At 50.6% G+C, this 26,971-nt stretch overlaps 3 protein-coding genes across 6 annotated transcripts; 1 reads left to right on the top strand and 2 right to left on the bottom strand.

The window, feature by feature from the left end:
- Positions 1 to 334: 334 nt before the first annotated feature.
- On the bottom strand, positions 335 to 12,504 carry TOP3A (DNA topoisomerase III alpha). 3 transcript variants are annotated; one of them, XM_042827880.1, is made up of 20 exons: positions 12,486 to 12,504; positions 11,135 to 11,388; positions 9,968 to 10,027; positions 9,516 to 9,589; positions 8,765 to 8,840; positions 8,116 to 8,224; positions 7,674 to 7,817; positions 6,963 to 7,133; positions 6,640 to 6,740; positions 6,429 to 6,503; positions 6,239 to 6,321; positions 5,924 to 6,131; positions 5,593 to 5,778; positions 5,000 to 5,129; positions 4,471 to 4,584; positions 4,224 to 4,389; positions 3,678 to 3,821; positions 3,286 to 3,408; positions 2,325 to 3,058; positions 335 to 1,264 (listed from the first exon to the last, which is right to left on the bottom strand). In XM_042827880.1, the coding sequence occupies exons 2-20, from the start codon at positions 11,318 to 11,320 to the stop codon at positions 1,086 to 1,088; spliced, it is 3,063 nt and encodes a 1,020-aa protein (XP_042683814.1). In that variant the 5' UTR covers positions 11,321 to 11,388; positions 12,486 to 12,504; the 3' UTR covers positions 335 to 1,085. The 3 variants fall into 3 exon arrangements, with proteins under 3 accessions (XP_042683814.1, XP_042683812.1, XP_042683813.1); XM_042827878.1 differs by lacking the exon at positions 12,486 to 12,504 and adding an exon at positions 11,910 to 12,000; XM_042827879.1 differs by lacking the exon at positions 12,486 to 12,504 and adding an exon at positions 11,894 to 11,912.
- SMCR8 (SMCR8-C9orf72 complex subunit) lies at positions 12,371 to 21,912 on the top strand. The gene is made up of 2 exons (XM_042827881.1): positions 12,371 to 14,773; positions 16,970 to 21,912. Exons 1-2 carry the CDS (start codon positions 12,423 to 12,425, stop codon positions 17,421 to 17,423), a joined length of 2,805 nt encoding a protein of 934 aa, XP_042683815.1. The 5' UTR covers positions 12,371 to 12,422; the 3' UTR covers positions 17,424 to 21,912.
- Positions 21,770 to 26,837, bottom strand: SHMT1 (serine hydroxymethyltransferase 1). Of its 2 annotated transcripts, none has more exons than XM_042827883.1 (12): positions 26,815 to 26,837; positions 25,916 to 26,040; positions 25,523 to 25,668; positions 25,053 to 25,168; positions 24,802 to 24,962; positions 24,613 to 24,694; positions 24,130 to 24,342; positions 23,822 to 23,938; positions 23,443 to 23,565; positions 23,133 to 23,249; positions 22,846 to 22,956; positions 21,770 to 22,658 (listed from the first exon to the last, which is right to left on the bottom strand). In XM_042827883.1, exons 2-12 carry the CDS (start codon positions 26,015 to 26,017, stop codon positions 22,489 to 22,491), a joined length of 1,458 nt encoding a protein of 485 aa, XP_042683817.1. In that variant the 5' UTR covers positions 26,018 to 26,040; positions 26,815 to 26,837; the 3' UTR covers positions 21,770 to 22,488. The 2 variants fall into 2 exon arrangements, with proteins under 2 accessions (XP_042683817.1, XP_042683816.1); XM_042827882.1 differs by lacking the exon at positions 26,815 to 26,837 and adding an exon at positions 26,151 to 26,439.
- Positions 26,838 to 26,971: the final 134 nt, after the last annotated feature.

The raw sequence follows: 26,971 nt of genomic DNA, 5'->3' as shown, positions 1-26,971 counted from the left end.
AGCTGCTTGCTTTGATGTAGAGAAAGCCCAAACAGAGGGAGGAGGAAGGTTGGCTTTTTCTCAAGGAGCTCAGTCTAAACTATGTGCAGGAAACAAGAAACTCCCTTTAGGCTCAGCCAATTGTCTTTCCCTGGACAACAACACTACAACAAATGCAGCTGGTGAGATAAAACTGTTTTACCCACAGCTCAAAGAAAAGCTGCAGGGAGTTTCTGCCAAGAAAGCTTCTGTATTGTTCCAACAACTGAATGGAAAGATTTGTGTGGATGCTTTTAATAATAGCTCAACTATTTTAAATAGGATGAAATAATCAGACAGTCAAGATGTCACTGCATCAAATTTAAAAATTAAATAATTTTTTAATACGAAGCTTATTACTCAGACAAAAATAACTTCCATTAACTAGCAGCATCACAAAGGCACGTCTTGAGGTCTGGGCAAGAATGCAGTTTCAAATTCAGGAACAGTCTAAAATGAAGGCATTTCCCGAGCACTGCAGCTGAGCTTTCCTTTCAGGGCAAGCTCCAGCTCCATCTTCTCTGCACCAGGTTCCATCACAGACAAGGTAAGAGACAAAAAAGAACGGGGAATGTTGCTGTGGTAACTTCACATAGAAGGGCAACTTAAAATTCCACACTGTGGAAAACCAGGGAGATAGAAGAGTAGAGCAGCCCTAGGGTCTGTCCCAGTGGCTATGATCCAGCTCTTCCTCATGCAGAAATGCTGCATACAACTGCTACCACAGCAGGAGCTGCAGGTGGACTAAATCCACTGCTGTTTTCGCTGCAGATCCACAGTTTCCAACTACTTCCTTGAAATGTTTAGAGTACTTTGATTGCTCAGCACAAGAGCAGTTGTAAAGCAAAGGCTGACACCAGTAGCGGAGCCAGTTCTCACAGCTGTTTGAACGCTTGCTGCCCATGCTCATAATGCATGAATGAGGAAGGCACCCCTTAGCAGGAGCAGCCAGCCCTCCCGAAAGCACCCACACAGATTTCTGTGTTCCAGATCCTTTCAGCAGTAGCTGCTCCTAAAGCAGTTCACAGCCTGGACCTTTCAGAATCTCAAACCATGTCCATCCAGGCTCAGTGATCTAGAGGACAAGTTTTCTTAGTGTGGCCAGGCTGGTGGCAAATGCTACAGGTCCGTGGTTTCTTGGCTGTTGCTCCTTGGGAGAGATTGCTTGGTCTCTTAGCTTTACTTCCCAACTCCCTTGAGTATCCACTGCTCCCAAAGTGGTTAAAAGAGAAATCTCCAGAAGCTCCTAGAAAGAAATAACTTGGATTTAAGTGCCTTTGAAAATACACAAAGGTGAAGACAGATGATGGGTTCAAAATGGCAGAAGATCAAGGACTTTGCTATTGCAGCCCATCAAGTTATTTCTGAAACTACACTTGCTTCAGATTTGTTTGAACGTTTAAATGTTATCCATCTCTCTTGCAGCACTGGAGAAATGTGTGAACAGAACAGGGAAAACTGATCTTTCTGGCTGTGTGCTCCAGGCTACAGCCAAAGCAGAAGCAACAAAACATGCCAGAGAACTTGTTCTTAAAGTAGGTCTGAAAATTTAGTCCTGCCCCTTTAGGGCCAAATGTTTACAAAGGAAGTTGGTGCTAAAGAGCTCTCAGACCACATCTTTGCCTCTCTATTTTGCTTACAGTCCTTTTTTTTGTCAGTGCTCTTTCTTTTGCATCCTTTTTACATTGTTGTTTTGTTTTCTTTTTTAATGGGTGTTTGCTTTCAGCACCTTTTCACTGCAGCCACACTCAGCTTCTCAGCTGTGATCAAAGTTTCAGCAAGGCCTGGCCTTTCACTGAGTTTCTGAACTAGGATGGAGGAAGCACCACAGCTTCCTTGGCCTGACAGAATGGGGTTTAAGATCTCCAAAGTGGTGTTGCTGCTTCAGCTCCGTTCAAATCAGTAACAGATCTCTCAAAAATGGAACACTAGAATTTGGGAGCACGAATTCTGTCTCAAACAGGCTGTTGGAAAGCATGCTGGGTTTTGTTCAGCAACTCATGGATGCACAGATGCACAAGTTCACTGCATGCAGAAGCAAAGCATTCTGTTACTGCTTAGAACTCAGTGGATCTGTTACGAGAACTTATCCTGCTAGCACTGTGAGAAAGGTAAGCCAGATTCCGTTGTTGCAAGAAATATTTAAAATACTATAATGCTTCTGATGCTTTCTGAAGACAAACCTAAAGTCTGTCAAATGTAAGAGCTGCACTGTGACAGCATGATGCATGTGTGAGGAGTGTCTACTTATTTTAGTTTGAAGAACAGCCTCCAACCCTCGAATTTTACCCCAAGCCCAGCCTTACCTGGAGCCACGCTTTCATCAGCCCACTGGAAGAAGCCGCACTGCTGCTCTCTGGGTTTGGAGCATGTGTGGAACTGCCGCCCTTTGTTAGGGCCATCTTTCTGGACCGTGCGTGTGACAGCTGGCTGGTCACACCTGCAGACTGTGCTGCCTCCTGAACTGGAGTTGTTGCTGCTTCCAAAGTGTTCTGGGCCTCTCTTTCCTCCTGGTCTCTGAGAATTTGCAGGGCCCCTTGCCCCAAAGGCCTGGGGTGGTGCAGAGCCCCGTGGAGCCGCATTGCTTCTGTCGTCCGACTGTTGATCAGACCAGAGGAAAAAGTTGCAGGTATTGGCACTGCATTTGTAGAACTGTCTGCCTTGATTGGGCCCTTCTTTGCGCACAGTTAACAGCATGGCTTCGTTCCCACAGTTGCACACCACTGCGTTACTGCCATCATCCGGAGCAGCTGAAGGAGCAGGCCTGGGTGCCCTTGTGGAATTCAAGTACAGCAGGTGTCCTGTTGCCATGTTTGTGGTACCTCCTACATGCCTGTTGTCACTGTTTGCTCTGTTAAAGGAGTTGTTCACCTGCAACTGGTTGGCCTGCTGGCAGGCTGACTGTCCGGATTGGGATGATCTGTTTGAGTACCTCAGGTCCAGAAGCTCTTTCAGCATCTCATCGCATCCTCCAACGCAGCCAACAAACTCCAGGGGCATCGTGGGTGGAACACTGCCTCTTTTAAATTTAAACTTCAGTCTAAAAAGAAAGGAAGAATATAAATCTGCCAGTTCTGCTGTACTTACTGTTAACCTTACTTCCCTCCACTTTCTCTCCATCCCCAAGCCACGAGAATACTGCTCCAGTTTTCAAGATTGGAACAGAAAACTGTTGCCCAACCTAGTCTGGAAGTCACTGGCCCTGATGGCTAACACTATGATGTCTGAGAGGCTGCACTTCCCTACGGGATGACCGGTAAGACCCACCTGTGAACTGGATGTGGTTTACACACAGCACAGATGCTCTCGTCCTTGGCCACATCCAGCACAAAATCAGGAAACCAGACAGCAGTTTTACAAGCTGGATATCCCGTGCAGCTGAGATAGAACCTGCCGTGGGATGAAGGCACCAAATGAGGAAGACGCAAAATCAAGACGGTCAGTGACTGTTCTCTTTTCTTAGCTGTCACAAGTTACCAAAGCAAAGCTTTTTTTTAAGAGTACTTGAAAAAGAGTTTCAGAGTCCACATAGCTTTAACAGCTGGTGCAGTTTGTTAGCTGCAGCCCAAGTTTTCAGGCAGTGCTGCAGAGAGCAGGTAAACGTACACCACTTAGCAAGGTACAGAAAGTTGTGTTCTAGGACAAGGAAGATCACCAACCCGCCATTCTTCTTGGTCTTCAGGACCATATCATTGTTGCACTGGGGACACTTCCGAATGGAAACGGGCATTGCTGGGTAGACTTCCTCTTGCTCTGCAATTTCTGTGGCTTCTCCGAAATACTGAGCCAGGGCCTGGTCCAGCCTATAGAGAAACAAGCAGAGCATGCAATGTGTCTCATCTGCAGAAAGCAATCGAGCAGTGAATTGACGCCTGCTGCCCTCTGGCACAGCTCCTCTGAGCTTCTCCATAGGCACGTTAACTTAGCACTGTGCCTCTGGAACAGGTTAGACATGGGTGCAAGATGGATCAGCCAGAGCATTTGCTCATGTCCTTCAGATATCTCTGAATTGAATTCAAAGAGTGTAAACCACAGTATGCAGTTAATTGGCACCAGCTCGTGATGGCATGCCATGCTTCCAGTCAACCCTTCCTACGTGAACGCCTGCACACACTGAGCAGAACCCCAGGAAGCAAATGCGTCAGGATCCTACTCCAGGCCAGAATGGCCAAGCAAGCAGAAGAGGGCAAAGACAAAAGACTCACTTGTTGGCTCTGGCCACAGCCTCAATGAAGACTTGTTTATACTTTTGGACTTGCTGTTGCAACACTAGAGATTTGTCTTTCTTTCCCTCGCAGATCAGCTTCAGATCAGCCTCCAGCTCGGCTCGAAGGTCAGGCTTGGACATCTCATAGCCCATGGAATCGTAGCCTGGAGGAGCATACCACACGGTAAGTGAAAGGAACAAGCAAGTAAGGAACCTGCCCTCTTTCTAACAAGCACTGCCCTTACCTTCAACCAGCCCCATGCCCAGGTGGCCTGGGAGGAACCTCTGATCTGCTGTGAGCCCCACATACATCCGTGTCTTAATTGTCTCAATGTGCTCTGCGTGAGTGGCATCGGTCCCTGCAAGCAGACAGGTTGTGAGTCAAATTAGGTGCCAAGAAGAGATTTCCCTTGTGCCTACTGCAGTGTAAGATGCTAAAGGGACAAGGAGACAGAACTTATGGCCAGGAGTAATGCTGGCATTACATCCCATTGGTGCCGAGGTCGAGAAAGTGCATGTAGATATGCCCTGGACCCTAAATTTCACATCCCCTGGGGTATTGGAGAGACACTACAGTCTTGTTGGTTTCTCTGGACGCTGCTCACAGGTTTCTACTATCTCTCTGTACTGCGTATTTAAGTAACTTCTTATCCAAAGTGATGTTTAGAGAATCCCCTACTCTGAGGGCTGGAAAGAACTAGTACTAGGGAAGTAGAGGAGATGCTCATGAACAAAGCTCTCTCAAGACTGAAAGGCCACGCTGCCAATACTGACCAATGCCATGTTTCTCCATGAGTGCAATGAGATCCGCTTCCGTGAGGAGCAATGGAGGGCTGGTTTCCCCATCCACCATCTCCACTGTAGTGGGCTGAAAGCGAGACCCTTTCTGATACAGTGGGATAACCTGAAGGGAAGGAGAATCTCTTTGAAACTGCCTTCTGGACCATCCACTGAAGACACACGTCACACTAACAGCAAATTGGTGCAGTCATATAGCAGCACTCTGTTCTGGAGGAGATCCAGTCTCAGGATGCTCAGGATTAGCTAGTGAAGACCTGCCAGAGACACCACAATGCAGCAATTGCAGCTCCTCTTGGTGAGTATCCCCCCCACGTGGGAGCAGCTCTGACTGGTCTCTGCTGTGGTGTCAGAAGAGAAGAATCTATCCAAAGCTGGCATAACAAAGTGGCACAGGTCTTCAGCAGAGAGAGTTGTAAGTGAAACAGCCACTGGGCTAAGAACTGTCAAAGAACATTCTGTAGATGGGCCTGAAAGTGGCAGGGAAGCTTTCCCACTAGTGCAACCCATCTACAGTTTTAAACTGAGGTATTTTAGCCTGTCCAATCTATGTCGTTCAAGGATGTTACCTTGTCACTCCACTTCTCATAAGGATAAACTTCCAGATAATTTCGGGCCAGGATCATAAGTCCTTGAGCAATGAATCGCTCGTTAGCAATGTCAATCTCCACAGTTGTTTCTTGTCCCTTGGCATCTTGAGAGCAGCAAGCCAAAAAATGGCGCACGATGAATTCATATAGTCTCTGTTCATTGCCCTGTTATCAAACAACAAAGGAGAGTTGCTCTCTTCTAGTATTAGCAAGATATTAAGAAATATTGGTGAATCTCAGGTGAGGATGCTGTGCTAACAACTCTACTATTAAGATTTCTATCTATTTTATCAAGCAGTACTAAACTCACCTGCAGGTTAGCAGTGTATTTTGTGGGATGAATGGGAGGGTGAGCCTGATCTGATTTGGTTCCATTCCGAGGAGTTGGCCCACCCTGATCCAAGATCCTCTGTGCAAATGCTCCCCAGCTGGGGTCCTGTGTTTGATGCTGTACTAAGGCAGAGAGGTTCAGCTCCTTGGGGAAAATGTTGGTCTCTGTTCGGGGATAGCTAATAAACCTTAAGAAAGACAGAAGAGCACTTCAAGAGGATGATTTCTGTTTTGGACTAGCAGTCATATATTTTTGAAATCATTTAGTTTACCAAGACAAATCTCGTTTTCTTACCCTTGAGTATAGAGTTTTTCTGCTATTCTCATGGTTTCCTTTGCATTTATTTTCAGTTTGCGGGAAGCCAACTTCTCAAGTTCCTGTGTTGGGAAGAGCCAGAAAAAAAATGCATCTGTGCACTATTCTGGGTAAAATATCTGTTTAAAGCTTCTTTCAGATTAGTCTTTTCAGCATAGTCCAAACATACCACTGTGTCCAGGGGCAGGGGCCTCCATTTGCTCTTTGGCTTGCTTCCAACCTCAACAACAGTGGCAACAGGATCCTAAATGCAGAGTAAGCAAAATGCAAAATCTCCTTGAAGAGTTCACACAGACGGTTCTTTAAACACCTCGAACAAGAAGGATGCAGGAAATGTTTGGCCAGTAGTAGATCATACATCTATTGACAAGTTTTCTTACCTCCATACACATGTGGTAAAGGACCAGGCACGCTGTGTGATTAAAGAGCCGGTTCCTCTTCCAGTTGAAGACCACATTGCCCTCTTCATGATCGTGTGTCACTGCGTTGAAAACCAGGTCAGAGTTACACACAGTAATATAGTTGAAAGCCAGCAGGGGCAATGGGACCACATTACTGGGAAACATTTCCAGTTCTGCTTAATGATAATGGCAAAGGAAATCACTGCTGCAGCACTGTTTGTTAGTTGCCCAGAAGTTTTTTCCTCTCCGAATACGTGAAACCCTTTAAAATGGATTACTGCATTTGTTTTCCTCCAGCATACCTTTGATTTTATAGAAGGCTTCAGGGACAAAGGCCTGGATGGCTTTAAAGCGCTCAACTACGAACCCCAGAGTTGGGAACTGGCAACTGCCATAGCTGATCAGCTGGTCTGCCAAAATGTCAGGGAAGATCTTCCGGAGCCTCAGGGTCTGGAATCTGGTGAAAGCAGCACCTGAGGTAACAAAATGGATGCTAGAATTGAATACTTCAGTGATGAAAGATAATCACAGCACTGCAGAGGGCTTTTTTATACCCTAATTGAGTATTAATTTTACTCCTAATTTTAATATTAAAATTCACAGAAGCCTTTCAGAGCTATTAACCTACAGCTTGTTTCAAAGAAAACGTGTTGTTTACAGCGGAACAGGAGATGTGCTTTAGTTGATTCTGATCTCAAAATCAGATGTAGAACACTACAGGGAGCACTGTCTTGTGTTGGAGATGCAGTACCAGATGATTTTTGAACGGCTCTTGATGAATTTCAGCAGTGTGAATTTGGCTGAGAAATGAGGAAGTCTGGTAGCTGGCTACCTAGTTCTTAACTCAATCTAAGAGTTCAAGTATTTGTAAAAAAATAAGCTGTATGTTGATGACAGAATGTAAGCTGTCTGTCCCCTGCCTGCTTATTGTGCTCTTGCTCACTTGCTTTCAAGGGTACACACAGCAGCTCAGGCCTAGCAGCCAGCTCTCATCTCCAAAGTAGTTTGCTTACCTATCCTGAGGTCCAGTTCCTGCCTGACTTCAACAGCATCACTGGTTTTCTGATCTGGTTGGGTGAGATTCTCACAGGCCCTTCTGACAGCATGAAGTGTGATCTCTGAAAAACGTGCTCGGAACACCTGGAGGTTTGGCTTCACTATCAGACAAAAAAAGAAAATCAAAGTGACTCAAACAGCAATGGAAAGCAGGAGCTAATACACTGCTGCTGTCTTTGAAAGTGTTGCTGTAACCTATTCTGCATCTTTCCACAGTACTGGTGTATTTCTGGTGTGTCAGAGCCACGTATCTATCATAACCACAGCCAGGATTTGACCTGAACACGCTAAGAGTGACAACAGAGTGAGGATGATGCCTGGCACTAGATCTGAGCAGCGACAGCTCTTACATCATGGCTTTAACAGAAAGCAGATCGATGCAACAGATGCTCTACACACCAGCTTTGCAAACATGAATGATCTCAAAACCGATGTTCTCTCCTTCTCGATCGCAGTCGGTCCAGATGACCAGAGCCTGGCACTGCTGCACCTCGCGTTCCAGGGTTCTCTGAGGTGAGGAAAAAAAGCCCTGAATGAGACCTACTGAGGCCACTGGGTTTGACGTTTAGTTTTAGAATGACTCACCAACTGAACATGAACTGCAGCATGTATCCATAGAGATGGACTGCTGCAATAACATTTTGCAATGCCTAATCTCCTGAGAGTTACCAGCTTTCAAAAGAAATGAATCATTTATTTACTCCCTGTTAAAAAGCACTGCTTGGATTGGATTGTACCACAGGCTGCTTCTTGAAAATGTCGTTTTTTTGTAAAATTGGGGTGCAATTAGCTGTTCCAGCTTGTTGGAAACAGCATTTCTACTTTTAACAAAGTCACTGTTCCTCTATTGTTCTGATTTTATACCAGCAGGAGACTTCAACGTTACAGAACAACGCAGTACTCCTAGAAAATCCAGGAGGAATTTGCCAAACTCTAGAAACTTTTTAAAGTTAAGGACAAAGGTAAAATCCTCCCTTTGTCTGAAGTAATATTTGTGGAATTAAACTCTGAACTCTGACTTTCAAGAAAACTTTTAAAAAGAACATACCTTAATATCCACATAATTCTCAGGACAATATTTCTCGATTTCAGCATCAAAGAGAGCTAGAGGGTTACAGCTATGCCTGGTAAACAGAGGATACACAGTGTGCATAACAAACAGAAACACTGTCAGACATTAACTGCTGCTGTCTAGTGAGGAAATGCTGCTCAGTACTGGAATGAGAAATAATATACTGTGAGCTTCAACTCAAGAATTTGTGTGAAATGCTGAGCTGTGTTTACTCAAAAACAACAGAACCAAAATGCAAACAGAGAAAACAGAAAATCTGGAAGGCAGCCCTAAATGAGCAGCTTCTCATGTTTCACACACAATGAACAAAACACTTCCCAGGAAAATTCTTACTTAAACAAAGAACACAAAAGCTCCAGCTTTCAAATCAATTTATTTCCTTGGATTGGCCTTCCTGTATTTTAACCAGCATTGAAACTTGCTGGGTTTTCTTGTTTGTTTTTAGGACTATGAAAACAGTAATCTGAGGTAATATTTCAGCTGTCCTGTAAATAATTTGCTACTTATCGTGCTGCTTGGTGTGGCTGCTCGAAGCACGCTGTGCCACTGCCCCTCCCTGTGGATGTCTGTATGGAGCTGACATGCTGGCTCTCCCAGCTGATAAGGTACGGCCTCCAAGGAAATGTTCCCTCCAGCAGTGTGGCATAAGACTACAGCAGCCCTGCTCAGCTCAGGATCAGAAGCAGAAGACAAGCTTCAGGCTCGTGAGGATGCAGTAAGTACACACCATTTGCGAAACGGCAGCTTGAAATCATGAGCCAGCAAGTGTCCTGACACGGATGTCATCACCACAGTAACGTTCTGCAAAAGATTGGGAAAGGTAATTAGTGCTCATCTTTTGCTACAGGCTACCCAGAGCCCCCAAATCCTGACACAGTTCTCAACTGACACAACAGTGATACCTCTCTCCTGCTCATTTTAACACTCCTTTCCCTATAAGCAACTAAACCTACATCTTTATCCTGATTTTTTGTAAGCTTCCGATTCTAAGAAACAAAGTTTTTGACAAGTGGGAACACAGAACAAAGCTGAAAGAAAAGCTAAGAAGAGAAAACCTGACTCTTCCTTGTCTTTGGACAAAACCGGTTATGCATTTCTTCAGACAAATTTTGTTTTGCTTTTTAATAACTACCGTTTTGCATTTTTCCAATGCGGCAGTGAAATGAAAGAAAACTCTACCTGGCCAAACATCTGGTAGTCGTATTCGTAGATCTTGTTGAACTTGGAAAACCCTTCTCTCTAGAAGGAAAAAGAAAGCTGCTAAGTTTCTGGCTCCTACCAGAAGTCAAACACATGCCATCTCACTTTATACAGACTGTTATGGCAGGGCGCAGAAACACAGGGCAAGTGAAAATTGGTTACTACCTAAAGCAGAAAGACAAAGGAGGTCAATGGAAATTACTTGTTTCATTTTTTAGAGACAGTGAGACAGTGCTTTCCAATGTAATGGCATTTTAAAAAGCCTGAAGGGGATGCTGGGACTATCACCCTATGGATGGTGATAACAGACACATTTGTTTATCAGGGCTGGCCAGTTACAGTCCCCACTCCTGATAAACAGCTGTCCTGCCCCAAACAACAATCAGTGCACCAGGTCTGGGTCCCTCCCACTTGAGATTTATGGAACTTTCTACGTGGGCCATTTGCATTGTTTCCTACAGAAGTATGACAACATCTTACTTGATTGAGAGTGTCAGTGCTCAGGTTCTTGGTAATACTGTGCATTCAAATGTAATTCTGGTGTAGAAGCACTGTTTAGTTCCTTAGCTTGAAAATACCAAGTAATTTATTCAAAAGGTGAAAGGTCACAAAGCAAAGCAGCAGCAGAGATCTTTGAATCCTTCTCCAAACCACAGACCATCTTTGCTTTATTATGTGAACTTCAGTACACCCCTGATATTTGCTGATGCTGCAGAAGCAGTGTTTTTTGACTGGGAAACATATGCCAACAGATGGTTTCAGTTCCTAAAGACTTTTACATGTACTGCAAAGCGAGGAACAACAAAGGAAACCCCCACTGTTGGGCTCAGTGCTTGGTGAAGGAAGTCTGGGGAAAGCGCACAGCTGGGGAACTGAATTCTACAGGACTTGAAGCAAAAAGAAAATGGGTCAAGGACTCCCAGCTATATCTGTGATTTTTGACCATTTCACATATGAAATCTGTTCTTGTACCCTCACGAGGTCAGAAAGAGCCAGAGGCTGTGTATCAAGCTCAGCACAAGACACATAGCAGACCAGGACTGAACTGAATGGCCCGTGAACATAGGCTCTGGTGAGCTGACCACCTTCAGCCTGCTAAGGTAGATCTGCAGGCACATGAGGAAGTGAGAAGTAGTGTATTCCTACCCGCCGCATTCTGCTGTTAGAGAGCAGATCTGCAATTCCTCGGGCAGCATCATTCTTCTCAGCTACACACAGGACCTTCCGGATCCTCTGCACTGCTGGACCCTCCGCAGCCCGTGAGAAGCTGCGCCAAGGCTGAGGCAGCATCCTGACCCCACAGCTAGCAAGAAGCCTGGCTTGAAAGTTCATCACAGGTAACTGTGACAGCTCCCACGGCACCAAGGCATAGCACTGCTTCCTCTCTCCTGGGCTGGTCCCTGTTCAGGAGACAGCCTGCTTTAGGACCATGAGCAATGCCTGAATGCCACAGAACCTAAAAAGCTGCAGAATGGTTGGGTTGGAAGAGACTTTAGAGATTTTCCAGTTCCAACCACGGGATGGGTACTCTTCCCAGCTCAGGCTGCCCAGGGCCCACCCATGGCCTCGGCACGTCCAGGGACGGGGAACCCACCGCCCTCTGAGTGAAGCCCTCTTTTAGTTTAAAGCCCTTTCCTTTTGCCCTAACTCCACACTCTCTGACAAAGAGTTCCCCGCGGCCTTCTCTTCCTCAGGCTCAACACCCGCAGCTTTCAGCCTGTCCCCGCTCCATCCCCGCCCTCCAGACCCGCTCTTTCAGACCCACCCCCACTGAGGGCTGTGGGCCCAGAGCTGAGCGCAGCGCTCCAGATACGTTCTCCCTTCCCCACATCACGCTCCCTGCATCCTCCCAGGCAGTTTTTAACCCGCACGCAGAGGACAGCCCAGCACATCCCGCCAGCCCACCCCAGCGCGGTTCGACCTCAGAGCAGCGCGGCGCGGGGCGATCCGCCCTCCGGCGCCGCAATCTCCTCAGCCGCCGCCACCGTCGCTCCCGCGCTATTTCTGTCGCAAAAAGCCGTGCGCTTTCCCTCTCCGCTACGACCTGACGTAAAGCGCAGCAGCGAGAAGAACTACAGCTCCCATGGTGCCCCGCGGCACCCCCGGAGCGCCGCCGCTCCAGTGTTAGGGCGTTCTCTGGTTTTCTCTCGCTTCCAGGCCCAGGACGGCTTGAAGCAAAGCGCATTTGCGATTAAATCTGTCTGAGAACCGCGACGGCGCCCGAACGGCGGGAGCGAGACAAGGCTGTGGAGGCGGCGGCAGCTCCTCTTCCGGGCGGCGGGGTGAGAGGTCGCAGCGTCATGTGAGCCCAAGATGGCGGCGGTGCCGCGGCGCCCGTGAGGGGAGCGGGGCCGGGGCTGCCCGGCCGTGACGGTGCTCGGGGGGGCCCGGGGCGGCCTCGGCGCTCCATGTCGGGGCCCCCCCTGCGGGAATAATGATCAGCGCCCCCGACGTGGTGGCCTTCACCCGGGAGGAGGAGCTGGGGGACGAGCTGTACCGGGAGCCGCCGCTGCCCGAGGAGTATTCCGTGCCGCTCTTCCCCTTCGCCGGCCACGGCGCCAACCCCTGGGCCAAGGTCGCCAGCTCCAAGTTCAGCCGGGACTTCATCCTCATCTCCGAGTTCTCGGAGCAGGTGGGGCCGCAGCCCCTGCTGACCATCCCCGATGACGCCAAGGTGCCGGGCAGTTTCGATCTCAATTATTTCTCCCTTCGAATCATGTCGGTGGATTACCAGGCTTCTTTTGTGGGACACCCTCCGGGCTGCGCCTACCCCAAGCTGAACTTCGTGGAGGACTCCAAAGTGGTGCTGGGGGACTCCAAGGAAGGGGCCTTCGCCTACGTGCACCACCTGACGCTGTACGACCTGGAAGCCAGGGGCTTCGTGAGGCCTTTCTGCATGGCCTACATTTCTGCTGACGAGCACAAAATCATGCAGCAGTTTCAGGAACTCTCTGCTGAGTTCTCCAAAGCCTCTGAATGCCTGAAAACGGGGAACAGGAAAGCATTTGCTAGTGAGCTTGAGAAGAAGCTGAAGGATCTCGACTACACCAGGACTGTGCTGCACAACGAAACTGAAATACAGAAGAAAGCCAATGACAAGGGGTATTACACGACACAAGCCATCGAAAAGGCCAACGAGTTGGCCAGTGTGGAAAAGTCTATTATTGAGCATCAAGATCTGCTAAAGCAGATTAGATCATACCCCTATAGGAAGCTGAAGGAGTCTGACTTCCACCCCTATGAGCCTGAATGTGCACTGGATCAGGCTGGCGCAGGCAGTGCACAGGACCTGGCTGCCTCAGACCCTGCTGAGCCAGGAGAAATGCACCTCTACTCCCGCCTGCCCTCCTACACTCCCAAACTCATCAAAGCAAAACCTGCCAAATGCTTTGACAAGAAGCTGAAAACACTGGAGGAGCTCTGCGATATTTATTTTTTCACCCAAACCTTAGATCAGCTGCATCACATTGAGAGGACTTTCAGAGGTGATGTGTGCTACCTCCTGACAAACCAGATCAGTAGGGCACTTCTGAAGCAACAGAATGTAACTAACTTTCTGTTTGAAGACGTATCTTTTCTAGATGAAAAAGCACCTGAAAACCAGTACAGAGGCTGCCAGGGACGCAGTCAAGATGCTGCTGATAGAAAGTGTTCAGAAGAGTCCTCCACTCCTAAAGTGGTTATCAGCCTGGGGTCCTACAAGTCTAGCGTGGAGTGTGTCCCAATCAAGATGGAGCAGGACATGGACGACCCTCAAGAACCTGCCATGACAGAATCCCTAACTTTTGAACCCCAGGAGAACCTGGACTATCTCGATGCGGATCTTAAAGGCAGTATCAGTAGCGGTGAGAGCATTGAGGTTCTTGGGACGGAGAAATCTGCGTCTGGGCTGATGAAATCAGAGAGCCAGGCCAGCTTGCCCGTCAGCCCGAGCCCCCAGGTGGGCAGGAGCAAGGTGGGCAGCCAGAGGACCGTCAGTGAGGACAGCATTGAAGTCCTCAGTACCTGCCCCTCCGAGTCTCTTATCCCAGAAGATTTCAAAGCGAGCTACCCAAGTGCAATTAACGAGGAACCTTATGTGGATGATGAAGAGGGAGGCCTTCGTTTCAACCCCAGGTTAAACCCAAACAACAACGAGCAGGAGGATGTCTCAAACCAGGAAAACTTGGCGCAGATTGATTCTGCCTGCTGTATTGGGAAGGAGAGCCCCAGCTTCCTCGAGCCTCTACCCGAACTGGGCCAGAAGCAGTGCGATGAGGACGGTGTGGTCAGGATTCCCCCTCAGCCATACCGGCAGGCTGAGCAGGGGCTGCGTGGCAGCTTTGTGAGCTCCCCACCCTGTGACAGTGCTTCAGGGGGGCTCCTTCCCCACGAGCTCGACTCACGCTACCCCACAGCAGGCAGGGAGGTGAGCAGGACCAGCCTGGACGAGTGCTCAGACTCCACGAGCTACATCAGCAGCGCAGCCTCCACCTGCTCCGACCAAACACCGTCTCCTGCTCACCCCGTGTGCCTCGCGAATGAGAGGCACAAAAAGAAGGCTGGGCAGAACGCGCTGCGGTTCATCAGGCAGTATCCCTTTGCCCACCCTGCAATATACTCTCTGCTCAGCGGAAGGACCCTGGTAGTGCTGGGGGAAGATGAAGCAATAGTCAAGAAGCTCGTGACCGCGCTCTCCATCTTTGTGCCGAACTGTGGTGCTTATGCCAAACCTGTGAAACACTGGGTCACTTCCCCTCTGCATGTGGTGGATTTCCAGAGATGGAAGCTGATCGGGCTCCAAAGGTAAACTGGGGGGCTCCCTGCTTCTTGGTGTTGAGGTATATGATAAAAACTGAGTCTACTAAGTGGGGAATTTCAGAGGGGATTTGATGTGCAGAGGCGTTCTCTTTATGTAATCACCTACACAGCTGCCACAGATTGCTGCTTCTGGGATGTATCTGTAGGAGGGCGGTGTGTTTGTCTGCTTCTTTACATTCAGCCTCGCTTAAGAATTAATCTAAAACATCTGCTGGGCACTTACTGCTTGGCTCATAATGTTATTTAGCTAGGAGTTTTCCTGATGTTTTAGGTCTTTAGTCTAGCAAAACAAGGGAACAGACATTAGTCCCAGTGATTTCCTGGCTGGTCTGATAATGAAGCCCTCTTGAAGGCCCCGCTGTGCTTTGCTATCTCTCCTGTCACCTCTTTCCAAAATTGTCAACGTTTTTGGCTATTACTGTTTCTGAAGCAAGCACTCGGGTATGCAGGCAGCCCAGTTTGTGTTGACAGGAGCATTCCTGCTGGTGTCGGTGAGTTCCTGTGACACCTGCATTTCTGGTGAAGGACAGAGGTGCAAAGTCAGTGTTTGTGCTGGATCCTCTCGGAAAGGTAAAGGTACAGGTTTGTGATGTGCTTTAGTGCAGGAAAAAAAGCACAATGCCTGAAGAGCTCCTCAGGCTGCAGAGTTGGAACTGCAGCTCAGGTGCAGGGGGGACCTGTTCAGGGCAGAGGGCATCACTGAGGCAGACGTCCCTCCCCCAGCACCCACTCCTAAAACGTGGCTTTGTAGTTCCTGTTAGCAAATAGCGATTGCTCAGCTCTTAAGATTTTGTCCTTTCCTTCATTGTTGTTATGACAAGGATTTTCTGTGCCTTACCAGGATGTGTTCCAGCACTTCGGGTGCAGATATAGCAGGTGGCAGGGAATGCCCACTTCTGTCACTGAGGTGGAAAGAATGATTCAGAGTGATGAGAAGAATACTCATTGCTCAGAACCAAGCTGGAATGGCTTCTAAAGGAGTGTTTCTGAGCATCCTGAAAGCTGAAATGCAGAAATCTGCTTTCCAAGCTGCTGAGCATTGTATCTCTGGTTGTGGATGGCTGAATAATCCTGAGCTGTGAGCTTGCCCTCATTTTTGTGCTTGTGGGATAGGCTGCCAGGTCTGCCAGCAGCTCCTTCAAAACGTCTCTGCTGTTGGTGAGATGTTTACAAGCCCTGGATGTTTGCTGACTAATTAATGTTTGTGGCTAGATGCAGTTTGTATGATGAAAAGTTACTTTTGTTTTTAAAAAAAAACAACAAAAAACCAACCAACAAGGACTGCTTGTAACATGTGTCAGTCATTCAGACTCTTCTCTGTGGAATGTTAATTAGTTGTTGAGTTTAACATGGATGCTCTCAGCAAACCATTTATATGAGGGCCATAGGAGGGAAGTTGGAGGCTAAATTAATTATTGAAGCACAGCTGTAAGGGTGCTGTTCTCACAAAGCCGCACTGCCTGGGCGCAGGGGCAGCTCTTGCATCAGCAGTTGGTGCTTCTGGTTCGGGGCTGGGAGCTGCTTCTCACCAGGGCAATTTGAACCAGGCAGAACTGCAAAGCAGAAGGTAGGATTTGCGTAGGCTTGTAATTTGCATTTAAATAGCATTAATTTAGGCTTGGTGAATAATTGCCAGCGTGCTGCAGATTTGCATCTGGGTGAAGAAGGACTGGGCTCAGCCAGGGAATATTCTGGTCTGAGGACGGTTCCCTTTTTAAAGGAAGGTTTCATTCCTCTTTGAGCTCCTCAGGGCAGCTCCTTCCCAAAACAACCAGACAGGGGGAAGGTGGAGCTTGTGGCAAGGGGATTTCTGTTCTGTTTCCTTCGTGTCATATCCAGATGGAAGCCCACAGCTGCCGCAAGATCTGCTTCTGTTACCAGAAGTATCGCTTCCCTACCTCTCTGTCCTCATTTCTGCATCTGCGAGGGGGAGGAAGCTGCCCACAGGGCCGTGTTTGTGAAGCAGCACACGCAGCGTGGATCAGTGTGCGTGGATCCGGGGGATGGAGGTTCCCTCTGTCAGAGCAGAGAGGCGGTTCGGCCGTCCTCTTCCGTGCCAGCCTTCGTTTGCCCTCAGCGTATCCAAAGCCGGCGGGAACTTGGGCGCGATGCGGGGGCACGGGGCAGCCTGCTTCGTAGCTCCTGGTTCCCTCCAGCTGAAGCTCTCTCTTGCTCTTCCAGGACTGCGTCACCAGCTGGAGTGAACGCGCTGCACGCCCTGAGCCGCTACGGCCGCTACGTCAGCATCCTGGATGCCGACAGCAAGACGCTGCGCTGCCCGCTGTACAAAGGCTCCTTGGTGGCCAGGCTGGCAGATCACCGCACGCAGATCAAACGGGGCAGCACCTACTACATGCACGTCCAAAGCGTCCTCACCCAGCTGTGTTCAAAAGCCTTCCTCTATACCTTCTGCCACCATTTGCACCTTCCCATCAACGAAAGGGAACCGGAGGAATCCGTTGTGAACCGTAGGATGAACTTTCTGAAGCTTCATCTGGGCCTCGCCAACGAAGATGTTAAAATTGTACAGTATTTAGCTGAGCTGCTGAAGCTGCAGTACATTCAGGAACCTGGCCAGGGGGTGAATCCTCTGCTCAGATTTGACTATGTTCCCAGCTTTTTGTACAAAATCTAGCAGCATGTAGGCTGTCTGCCTGCATACTCGGATTCTGATAAAGATCATCCATGCTTGGCATTGATGCTGTCTGCAGTAGCTGTCATACGTCAGGAAGGGGCAAAGAAGCCATTGTGTTTGCAAGCATTTCTGCTTCGTAGAAATCAGTGTCTGAGGGACTGAATTTCAGTGTGGTTCCCTGTTGCTGAGAATGTAGGTGTTCCATCACATGAAACACTGGGCACTCTGTTTTTAAATGTTAGAAGGAACACTATTAACTTTTAAAATATACCATGGTAGCACCCCAGGGGGATTATGGCATGGAGGGAGAGGTGAGCAGTGCTTAGTGGTGTGCAGCTCCATTGAACATGCAGGACTCTGCACTTCTGCCGGAGCCACAGATGTTGTTGCTCCTTTCCATAGAGCCAGGGCAGAGACCAGCAGGGAAATACAAAGGCCACATCAAGTTTTTAACTCAGTAGTGTCTGATGTTAGCATGGGATGTAAGCAGTGCACACGTGGAAGCTCCCTGCCAGGATAGCAGTGTGCATTTACCTGTGAAGCAGCAGCTGGTGGTGTTCTTTTGCATATTTTCTGAGTGTCTTAGAGTTGCTTGTCCTGGCCCTGAGGGACAGCAGCAGAGGCATGTGGACTTCCCTCCAGATAGTGTTTGCCAGTTCCTCAGCTTTGTTAAAACTGGAATGGAGTTGAACTCCTTCAGTATGCTAGCACCAAGGCTCCACTGCTGTGAATGTAGAGCACTGTGCCTTGTTAATTTGTCACATCCTGTTTGCTGGGTGAGCTCTGTGAAGGGTGGGAAGGAGACCAGGTATCCTAAAAACTAGTGAAGCTGGGAGTGACCTGCTAAGGAGAGATGGGGTCTGAACTGAATGGGCTTTAAAGTGCTTTTTGTGATGGAGAGCCACACAGTGCGATTCAGCTGAAGCTGTGCTGTGAGACAGCAAGCCTCTGCAGCAGGCTGCCCAGCCAGTGAGGTACTAGTGCTCAGGAGAGGGCTAGGAGGAATTGAGTAGATTCCACGTTGTATCTGTATCGTTTCTATTTTTGTTGTTTTTGGGGAATTGACCTTTGTGCTTGGTGGCAAAGCCAGGTCAGTGTCACCACATGCTGCTTCTGGCTGTGCCAATTCACTTTATTTTATTGCCAAGCCTTTGCCATGTCTCGACTACCTCTCACATTGTGCTCTGGGTGGTTCAGGACAGGGCAGAGCTGCAGATCTCTGAGCCCAGACACAAGCACTTTCCTTGCCAGGAGGGCAGTGCCACCATCACGGTGATGCAGCTGGAAGATTGTTCCCTTTGGTGTGGGAGCTTTGTGCCGGGCACAGCGCTTCCCTCTGGAGTCTGGCAGGAGGTGCAGCTTGTTGGCTGCAGCCTGCTGTGCCCCGTGCTGCCTGGCAGCAGCTGCTCCTGCGGTACGTCTGAGCGAGAGAAGGAAGTCTCGCTAGGAAAGGTAGCCTGGTTTTATTTCTTTTTAGCACTTTTCTGATTATGGGAGGAGAGCAGCTAAGATTGTACGAGATTAGTTGAAGTTTTTTATTTTAATTTTTATTTGCTTGTTTTTTTAAAACGTCTGTTTACCATGATCATGCTGGAATGGAATGTGATCCTTCCATGCCTGGGGAAGTTTCAGTGTGGATGGAGGCTGGGGTTTGTCAGCATGAGCCTAAACCCTCTTGAAACTTGCTGTGATAACTGTGCTGCTCGGAATCCTGTGCCCCAAAGACAGGGAGCCTCTGTGGGGAGGCTGTCGTCCAGCCACCAGCATCGCCACTCTGGTACCAACCTCCTGCTGCCCTGCCTGCAGAGGGCCCTTGGAGCAGTCCAGGAGGTATTAATCAACAAGGCAAAGAGTCTGTGTCAAGTAGCAGCATCACTTGTGGTGGCTTACAGTGAGGCAGCTGGGATGCTTGACTCATGACAGTCTCCAGAGGGCTTTCAAGGCCAGGGGTTGCTTGTGCTGGTCTCTTTGGCGTGCAGTGGGGAAGCAGTACGGCTTCACGTTTGCTGAAGGGAAGCAGTGTGCCTGTGCATGGGGCTGCACACCCTCATAGCATGTTCAAAGACCTTTTCCTTCTCGGATGCTATCTGTGTCCTCCTGTGTGCTGTTGTCGCATGTAACTGGGTCTGCTGGTGAAGGACTTCCACGTCCATAGCAAACTTTCTGAAGTGGCTCCAGGTGTCTCCTTGTTGGTCTGTGTGCATCTGGACGACTTCCAGTGCGATTCCCCGGGATGAGGAAGGCACCAGGCAGTCTCAAGCTCCCTGCACCCTGCCTGACTCACAGCTCTGGGAAAGCTTTCGTCACAGCAGCTCATGTTTTGTGCTGGGAAACTACCTGCAGTGTTTGGGTTTGAGGAGGGCCAGGAGCTCTTTGCCTGCTGACTCACGTGTCTCTTGCTGCGGGCTGACAGCTCAGAGCAGCAGAGCAGGTTCAATGATCAGCACTGGCTGATTTCATAGTCGTAGTGGTCTTTATCTGGAATGTTCAGCTGCCTTCATAAACTGTCAGATAAGTCACTTCTCCTCTACCAAACCTAAAGTACTGATATTCAAGGCTGTGTTGAGCAATACTTGCACTTCCACCTGTCTGACCTGCTTTATCTCTCCACCACAAAGCACTTCTGAATTTTGGAGGATGCCCTGTGGGCTTCACTGGGGCTGTCACCTGTGTTATCTGCACCCGGGCCATTGGGAGGGAGCTGTGTGGAAACACACCTGGGAGCATTTGTCCTCAGGATGCTTGTGACAGAACAGCCGGATGGCCCCGAGCTCACCTTCCTGCACAGGGCATGAGGAGTTGTGCCAGGCTCTGGGCAGTACCTTGCTGAGGTTGCAGCTGAGGGCAGTCGGATGCAGCTGGTGGTTCAGGAGCTGAATTCCTCTTTGCTCAGCCATTTATCCGCCTTTCTGATCTGACTGCACAGTAAAGATCCCTATATCAGCACTTTAAGACATTTTCCTCATCTTCACTGTGTTACCTCACTGGTTTCCAATACAGGCAGACTTGCAACAAGTTAAGATCTTACTAACAGCTCCTGTGAAGAATCCTAGCATGTGTGTTAGCTGGCTCATACCGCACCACAGTCCTCCAGCACGAGCAGGGCTGATTCCCCACAGCCACTGCATGGTGCTGCCCAGCCTTCCTGCGTCTGCCCTCCACACCAACGCCAGCAGTGTTGTGCGCAGCCCTGATCTGCTCCTGCAAGTGCTGCCTCCCGCCCTACGCTCCTGCATGCTGACTGCAGCTCCGTCCTCTCTGCTGGCTGCTGTGGATGAAGGCTGTTAGGGCCAGTTGGAGAATTCATCAGGGGAAAGGCCTCCCGTGGCTGCCTGGCTGGGAGGGCAGGGCTCGGTGTTTGCGCTCCTCTTGTTCCCTGCGTTGGGAGACATCTGCTCGCTTGTGCTCTGAGCTGCACTGCCGGCCCCTTTGGGATCCCACCACGAGGATGGTCAGCCATAGGAGTAGGCAATACCGACCCTATGCAGGTTGCATTTCTCAGAGGATAGTGCTTGGATTTTCTTTCATCCAGTAGCAATCACTTCTAAGCAGCTCCAAAGCTGTCTTGCCTTGACTAGGGAAGCACTGCCTATACTCTAGCAATATTAACCATTTTGTAAGGGCTGGGAGAAGCACTTGAGGAGTGAGAGCTGATGTCTCCCTGCCCCAGACTTGTTCTGTGGTTTTCATTCAGCACTGGAACGAATGCAGGCAGCCCTGAGCCCACGGTCTCGGGGCAGGTGACTGCTCACACTGCTGGTTTGGCATCCTGGAGAGCCGGGCAGGACCCACTGCAGGACACGGGGCTTATAGCAGAGCTTTGGAAAGGCACCTCTAAGTGTGCTGGGCAATTCAGTGAGCTGCATCGGCTGAAGGAGGGTGCCAGCTCTGTGCTGTGCCCCAAAAGCACAATGTTAGACTGAGCAGGACTGTACCCTGCTACTTGAGGGAGCCTTGCACTTGCTGCCAGAGCTGGGGAGGTTGCAGAGCTGTGGCTCACTGCTCATGAGACGTGTTTTAACTGGAAGGCAGAAACACAGGGTACCCAGCCCTGCTGCTCACCCCAGCGCAGGGCGAGCACAGATGGGGATGGGGCTGGGGCTGGGGCTGGAGCTGCCTCTGAGGGCTGCAAGGAGGCTGTGATGAATTCTCGTCTTATTTTAAAGCACTGTATCCTATTACTGCATGTTGAGTTCCGTGTGTGTGCCTGTGTGCCGAATGCTTGTGTCAGTAGTTAGAGCGAGTGTGACGGGAGAAGTCCAAGAAGCATGTCTCAGTGTCGTGCTGTGTTACTGCACAAGAATTTAACAGATGTTAACACCAAATGACTAGTCTGAAAAATGTACTTTAAAAAAAAAATTATTTATTTGGGTTCAGATATTTTTGAAATACAAAAATTGGTTGTATTTTTTAAAGCTTATAATTCTTGTCATACATTGTGGTTAAATTCTTAATTTGACTGTGCTTATTAAAAAATGGTTCTACCTAAGGTATGTCCTCAGAGGTCTGAGAAACCGCTGGAGGTGTGGGCTCGTGCTGTGGTGGAGCTGGACTGGTGGCCCTGGCAGGGCTGTTCTCTGGGTATGGGATAAGGCTCAGCCCTGGCAAAATGTGTGGAGGCCCAAAAGGAGGCTGGTGTGTGTGTAGGAAGTCGAGTCTTGGAGGCTGAAGCCAGGAAGGCTTTGTAAGGGTGCGAGGTTCCTGGGCATGGGACCCTGAGTGCTGGCTTCTGGTTGTCCCTCCTGGTTGTGAAGGCAGACAGGAAGCCTGTGTAATCTCATCTACTGCTCCCACGGCAGATCAATCCCAAACCTTGCCTCGAGGTCAGGGATTTCCTTCTGCTCAGGCCCATTTGTAAAATCTAGTGGTAAAATCTAGCTCAGAGGGGCTCCGGTGTTGGAAACAGGAGGGGAGAGGTGAGGAAGAGTCAGATGAGGAGCTGCTGCATGGGGCCAGTGCCAGCAGGAAGGTGCAGGGAGAAGGCACTAGGGCTCGTTCCAGGGGTGTGAGTGGGCCACGCTCCCTGATACTTCCTCAGCTCTGAGAACGGGCACAGTGCCTCCCGTTACAGGACTGGCAGTCCTGGGAGTGGGAAGGTTGCTGCAAATGCCTCCACCTCTTCCTTCAGTGCCTTTAGCTCTCCCCGGTATTTTTCCTCCTCCAGTTTCTCCTTGAATTCCTTCAACGTGGCCTTGGGGCTCATGTCCTTCTGCACGCGCAGCGTCAGCTCGATGCCTGCAGGGGGGGAGATGTGTGCTTCAGCCCCATCAGCAGGCAGGTGCCACTTCCAGCAGCTCTCAGCCCTGCCATGGCTGGCGGGGTTGGGGCTGCTCCCCAGGATGCTTGGGAGAGGAGGTGCTGGGCTGCCAGGGACTTGCTGTCCTGTGCCACCACCACCTGCTTGAGGAAATGGGACCCTCACCTTTGTGGATGTACCGAGCCACCATGCGGAAATCATCCTGCCGAAAGCCACGGGAGGTGAGAGCTGGTGTCCCGAAACGCAGACCGCTGGGACGGAGGGCACTGACATCACCTGCACCAGAACAAGCAGCGTGTGACCTAATTCCAGCACTGCTGTGGTGGGGACTTGGCCTGGCCCCTAGTGGCTGGGAGTTCTGTGAGAAGCTCCGTGTGGCCCTGGGGAGCACAGGGCACGAGAGACATCCAAGCACGTGGGGCAGAACGTGGTGGAGCTCGTGGGATGCTTACCAGGGCATGTGTTCTTGTTGCAGGCGATGGAGCAGAGTTCCAGCACCCGCTCAGCCCGGCCACCGTCTGTACCTCTGCTGCGCAGGTCCAGGAGAATGAGGTGGTTGTCAGAGCCCCCTGCAGGGAGAGGAGAGTTGAGGTGAACACTTGAGATTTCAGCAAAAGAAAGAAGAAAAAAAAAAAAAAAAGAGGCTTGAGAGGGCAGTGTTCAGAAATAGTTTAGTTCCAACAAAGCCCTGCCTGTCATGCCTGTGCACATGTTGCCCCAGTGGTTGGCTCACCAACCCAGGCAGCTGAGGCCATTCCCTACCTGTTACAATGTTGTAGCCCAGCTCCATCAGCGCTGCTGCCAGTGTCTTGCAGTTGGCCACCACCTGCTGCTGGTAAGCCTTAAACTCGGGAGTCATAGCCTGCTGCAGCGCCACAGCAATCCCTGGGGATGAGGCACAGCAGTGAGCTTTTGAGGACCAACAAAAATCATCTTGGAAGCTAAGAAAGCTCATGGACAATCCCTTCCCCTAACCGTGTAGGATAGGAACAGCTTGGTTTCTCCCCCAGCTGCATCAAGCTGGCTGCTCTTTACTGCGATACCTCTCAGCTGGAGCCCTCTGCACTGATACTGGGGCTCAAAGCTGAGCCAGGACATCTCTGTCCCCTGCTCACCATCCCAGCCAAGTGCAGACGCGTACCTGCGATGGCATGGTTGTGTGGCCCTCCCTGCAGCCCAGGGAAGACCGCTTGGTTGATGAGGCTCTCCAGGTTGTAGAGTGTTTCCTTTCCTGTCTTGGGGTCTGTGCTGCGGATACCTGTGGGAGGAGAGAGCAGGGTAATACATAAGGCAGCTCGGGAAGGAAATCATGCTTGTTCTTCAGATCTGAGCCTTTGTGATGCCCCAGATCTTTCTGCCCTTCCTCTTTCCCAGCTGGAGCAGGAAGGAGCTTTAACCCGCAGCTCCCCTGGCCTGGGTGGAGAGTTTCTCCTGGCTCAGGTCAGGCACCTTTGCGATAGAAGATCATGCCGGCCCTGCAGCCCCTCAAGGTCTTGTGGGTGGTGGTGGAGACAACGTCGCAGTGTTCAAACGGTGAGGGCACGACGCCCGCGGCCACCAGCCCGCTGATGTGGGCCATGTCGGCCATCAGGTAGGCGCTGTTGGCGTCGGCAATCTGTCGCATGCGGGCATAGTCCAGGTTGCGTGAGTAACAACTGACACCTGCAAGGACAGAAGGGAATGGCCTCAAGCTGTGCCAGAGGAGGTTTAGTTTGGATATTAGGAACATTTTATTCTCCCAAAGACTGGTCAGGCACTGGCACTGCTGCCCACAGAGGTGGTGGATTTGACGATAGAGGTCTTTTCCAACCTTAATGATTGTGTGATCCTTTGAGTCCTTCCACCCTGGGCTGTTCAGTGATCCTATTCTATAATTCTGCAATTGCCCACTGGCTTCAGGATGCCACCCCGTGTGTAAGGGTTGCTCCTTACCTGCTATAATCAGCTTGGGGTGGAACAGATGGGCATTCTCCTCAAGTCGGTCGTAGTCAATGTAACCAGTCTTGGGATTCACCTGGGAGAGGAAGAGGAGCATTCAGCCACTTTGGCAGGGGTGCTGTCAAGAGGTTCTTCCACTTATGAAGGCCATAACCTGGCTCCCACTGGAGCAGCTTTCTATACCTTGTAGGGCATGGACTCGAAGAAGACAGAGGTGGCAGAGATCTTCTTCTTGTCCGTCATGAACCCATGGGTTAGATGACCCCCATCGGGCAGGTCCAGCCCCATGATTCTGCCATGGGGCTCCACCAGGGCCGTGTACACCGCAAAGTTAGCAGGTGACCCTGTGGCAGGAGTACACAAGGCAGTTCATGGGTGCTGGGGCATGCAGAGGCTGCCGCAGCCTGTGCTGCCTGCCCTGGGGACACCATTACCTGAGTAGGGCTGGACGTTGACACCCCACTTCTGGGGATCGAGGCAGAATGCCTGCAGGGCTCGCTTCTGGCACAGCCTTTCCAGCTCATCTACAAACTCGGTCCCACCGTAGTACCTGCCAGTAAAGGATAGGGAAGGAGTTACACTGAGGTCGGTGTCTGCTGAGAACAAAACCTCAAGGCTAAAACAAATCTCTTCATTCAGGAATGCATGCCCAAGGCAGTGCCAGCTGTGAGACCAGGATGCTGCTGTTTGCAAGCAGCAGACATGACCCTGCTACAACTACCTGGTGCATGGCAAGGACAGAAACTGAAAGGGTCAGATCCTGCCCTGCAGGAGCTCGGTTGCCAGCACCAGGACATGGCTTTCTTCCCAGAGATGAGGTATTGAGGTGAACGTGGCAGTGCAGATGGTCCCTGTCCCCTCCTTACAAGAGTTTGGGTGTCTCAGGCTCTCCCCAGCCCCATACCTCTGTCCAGGGTAGCCTTCAGAGTATTTATTGTTCAAGCAGGATCCCAGTGCCTCCAGGACTGCGCAGCTCGCAAAGTTCTCTGACGCAATCAACTCCAGCCCCAGCCTCTGCCGCTGCTTCTCCTTCTTGATGATGTTGTACACCTTGGGGAGGGAGAGAAAGCTTCAGCTCTTGCTTGGGCTATGCTGCCAGGCTGGGCCTGGTGCAGGCATCTGAGCTCCAGGCAGAGAGTTACAAGCAATGGTTGAGAAATGACAGCCATAGAATTTGCACAGACCTGGAGGATGCCCTCTCTATCCGTAACAAAGCACAGGGGCTGGCCGAGTCCCAGCAGCTTAACCTTGCACTGTGCCCCTGGTTCAAGGAGATCGGTGTCCCTATAGCTCTCACCTCAGGGTCATTGCTCTCAAGTGGCTCCAGTAGCATCTTACTGTGGGAGGCCCAGAGCTCTGCACTGGGGAGGCTCCCAGCACCCTCTGTCACGTTCGCCATCTGTCCACCGCCTCTGCTGCCACCTGCAAAAGGCAAGGTGAGAGTGTTTATTACAGCAACATGGCCACTTCCAGTATCCTCCTGTTCTCCCCCCACCTTGATATCACACAACCAAGGTATGGCCTTCCCCTACCTGCCCTTGTCCTGGCACTTGGGGACATGGGAAGCCCATAAGCAAACATGATAAAATCCAGCAGTACCATTTCATTTCACTCAGGCTTTAGATATAAGCTTGCTCTAAGCCCAAGGAGGCAGCAGCCCCGCAGCACTGAGCATTACAAAGCAGCGCACAAACTCCAGGGCAGCCATGGCAGCCCAGCTCCAGTCCTGGCTGTGCACAAAGTGTCTTTTTATCCATTAACCCCACAAGGTCACAGAGGGGCCGTGAGCTGGTTGTTAAGCAATCCACTCCGTTCAGCAGCGCGGCCCCCGCTGGGCTCGGAGGCCCGGCTGCCCCGGGGCTTTGCTGGCAGCGGGGAAACGCTGTCAGAGACGCGGGCTGAAATGAAGGCGCGTTGTGTGGGGCGCTGTGCGAATGCACGCTGCTGGCAAAGGGCTGCAGAGAGGACAAAGCTGCCAGGAGGAGCCCCTTTGCCACCCTCCTGGTGGGACATGAGCGTGGGCACGGCCCTGGCGTTCCACCTGCTGCATCCCACGTGGCTCCGTCGCATCCCATATCCAGGATCCAGTACCCGCCCCGACACCCGTGCTGCAGCACCACCGCCCGCCCCGCTCCCACTTCGCACGGTCCCTGTCCGCCCGCCCGCCCCATCCCTGCCCGCCCCGCAGCCTCGCACCGCACCGATACGGATCCCGATCCCGGCCCGCTCAGCCGCCCCGAGGCAGCCCGCGCGCCTAGCATAGGCTGCCGGGTCACACCCCTGCAGCCCTCGACCAATCAGCGCCCGAACGAAGAACTTTGCGACAACTTTTCGTCCAATCCGCGGCGCGCTC

Source organism: Centrocercus urophasianus, unplaced genomic scaffold (assembly GCF_019232065.1).
Source record: "Centrocercus urophasianus isolate 14NV4802_14NV808 unplaced genomic scaffold, USGS_Curo_1.0 seq_29, whole genome shotgun sequence".
NCBI lineage: Eukaryota > Metazoa > Chordata > Aves > Galliformes > Phasianidae > Centrocercus > Centrocercus urophasianus.
Note: the sequence above shows the minus strand (reverse complement) of the source record. Positions and strands in the feature narration are given on the sequence as shown.

What these genes read in the sequence shown, in the direction of transcription:
- TOP3A (XM_042827880.1), bottom strand. Translation starts at nt 11,320, where the DNA reads ATGAACTTTCAAGCCAGGCTTCTTGCTAGCTGTGGGGTCAGGATGCTG. An exon ending in ATGAGAAGTGGAGTGACAAG is followed by an intron (nt 5,130 to 5,592) that starts GTAACATCCTTG and finishes CCTTCCCTTCAG; the next exon opens with GTTATCCCACTGTATCAGAA. An exon ending in AAGACCAAGAAGAATGGCGG is followed by an intron (nt 3,409 to 3,677) that starts GTTGGTGATCTT and finishes ATCCCACGGCAG; the next exon opens with GTTCTATCTCAGCTGCACGG.
- SMCR8 (XM_042827881.1), top strand. Translation starts at nt 12,423, where the DNA reads ATGATCAGCGCCCCCGACGTGGTGGCCTTCACCCGGGAGGAGGAGCTG. An exon ending in AAGCTGATCGGGCTCCAAAG is followed by an intron (nt 14,774 to 16,969) that starts GTAAACTGGGGG and finishes TTGCTCTTCCAG; the next exon opens with GACTGCGTCACCAGCTGGAG.
- SHMT1 (XM_042827882.1), bottom strand. Translation starts at nt 26,220, where the DNA reads ATGGTACTGCTGGATTTTATCATGTTTGCTTATGGGCTTCCCATGTCC. An exon ending in ACACAACCATGCCATCGCAG is followed by an intron (nt 23,566 to 23,821) that starts GTACGCGTCTGC and finishes CCTCATCCCCAG; the next exon opens with GGATTGCTGTGGCGCTGCAG. An exon ending in GGGCTACAACATTGTAACAG is followed by an intron (nt 23,250 to 23,442) that starts GTAGGGAATGGC and finishes CTCTCCCTGCAG; the next exon opens with GGGGCTCTGACAACCACCTC.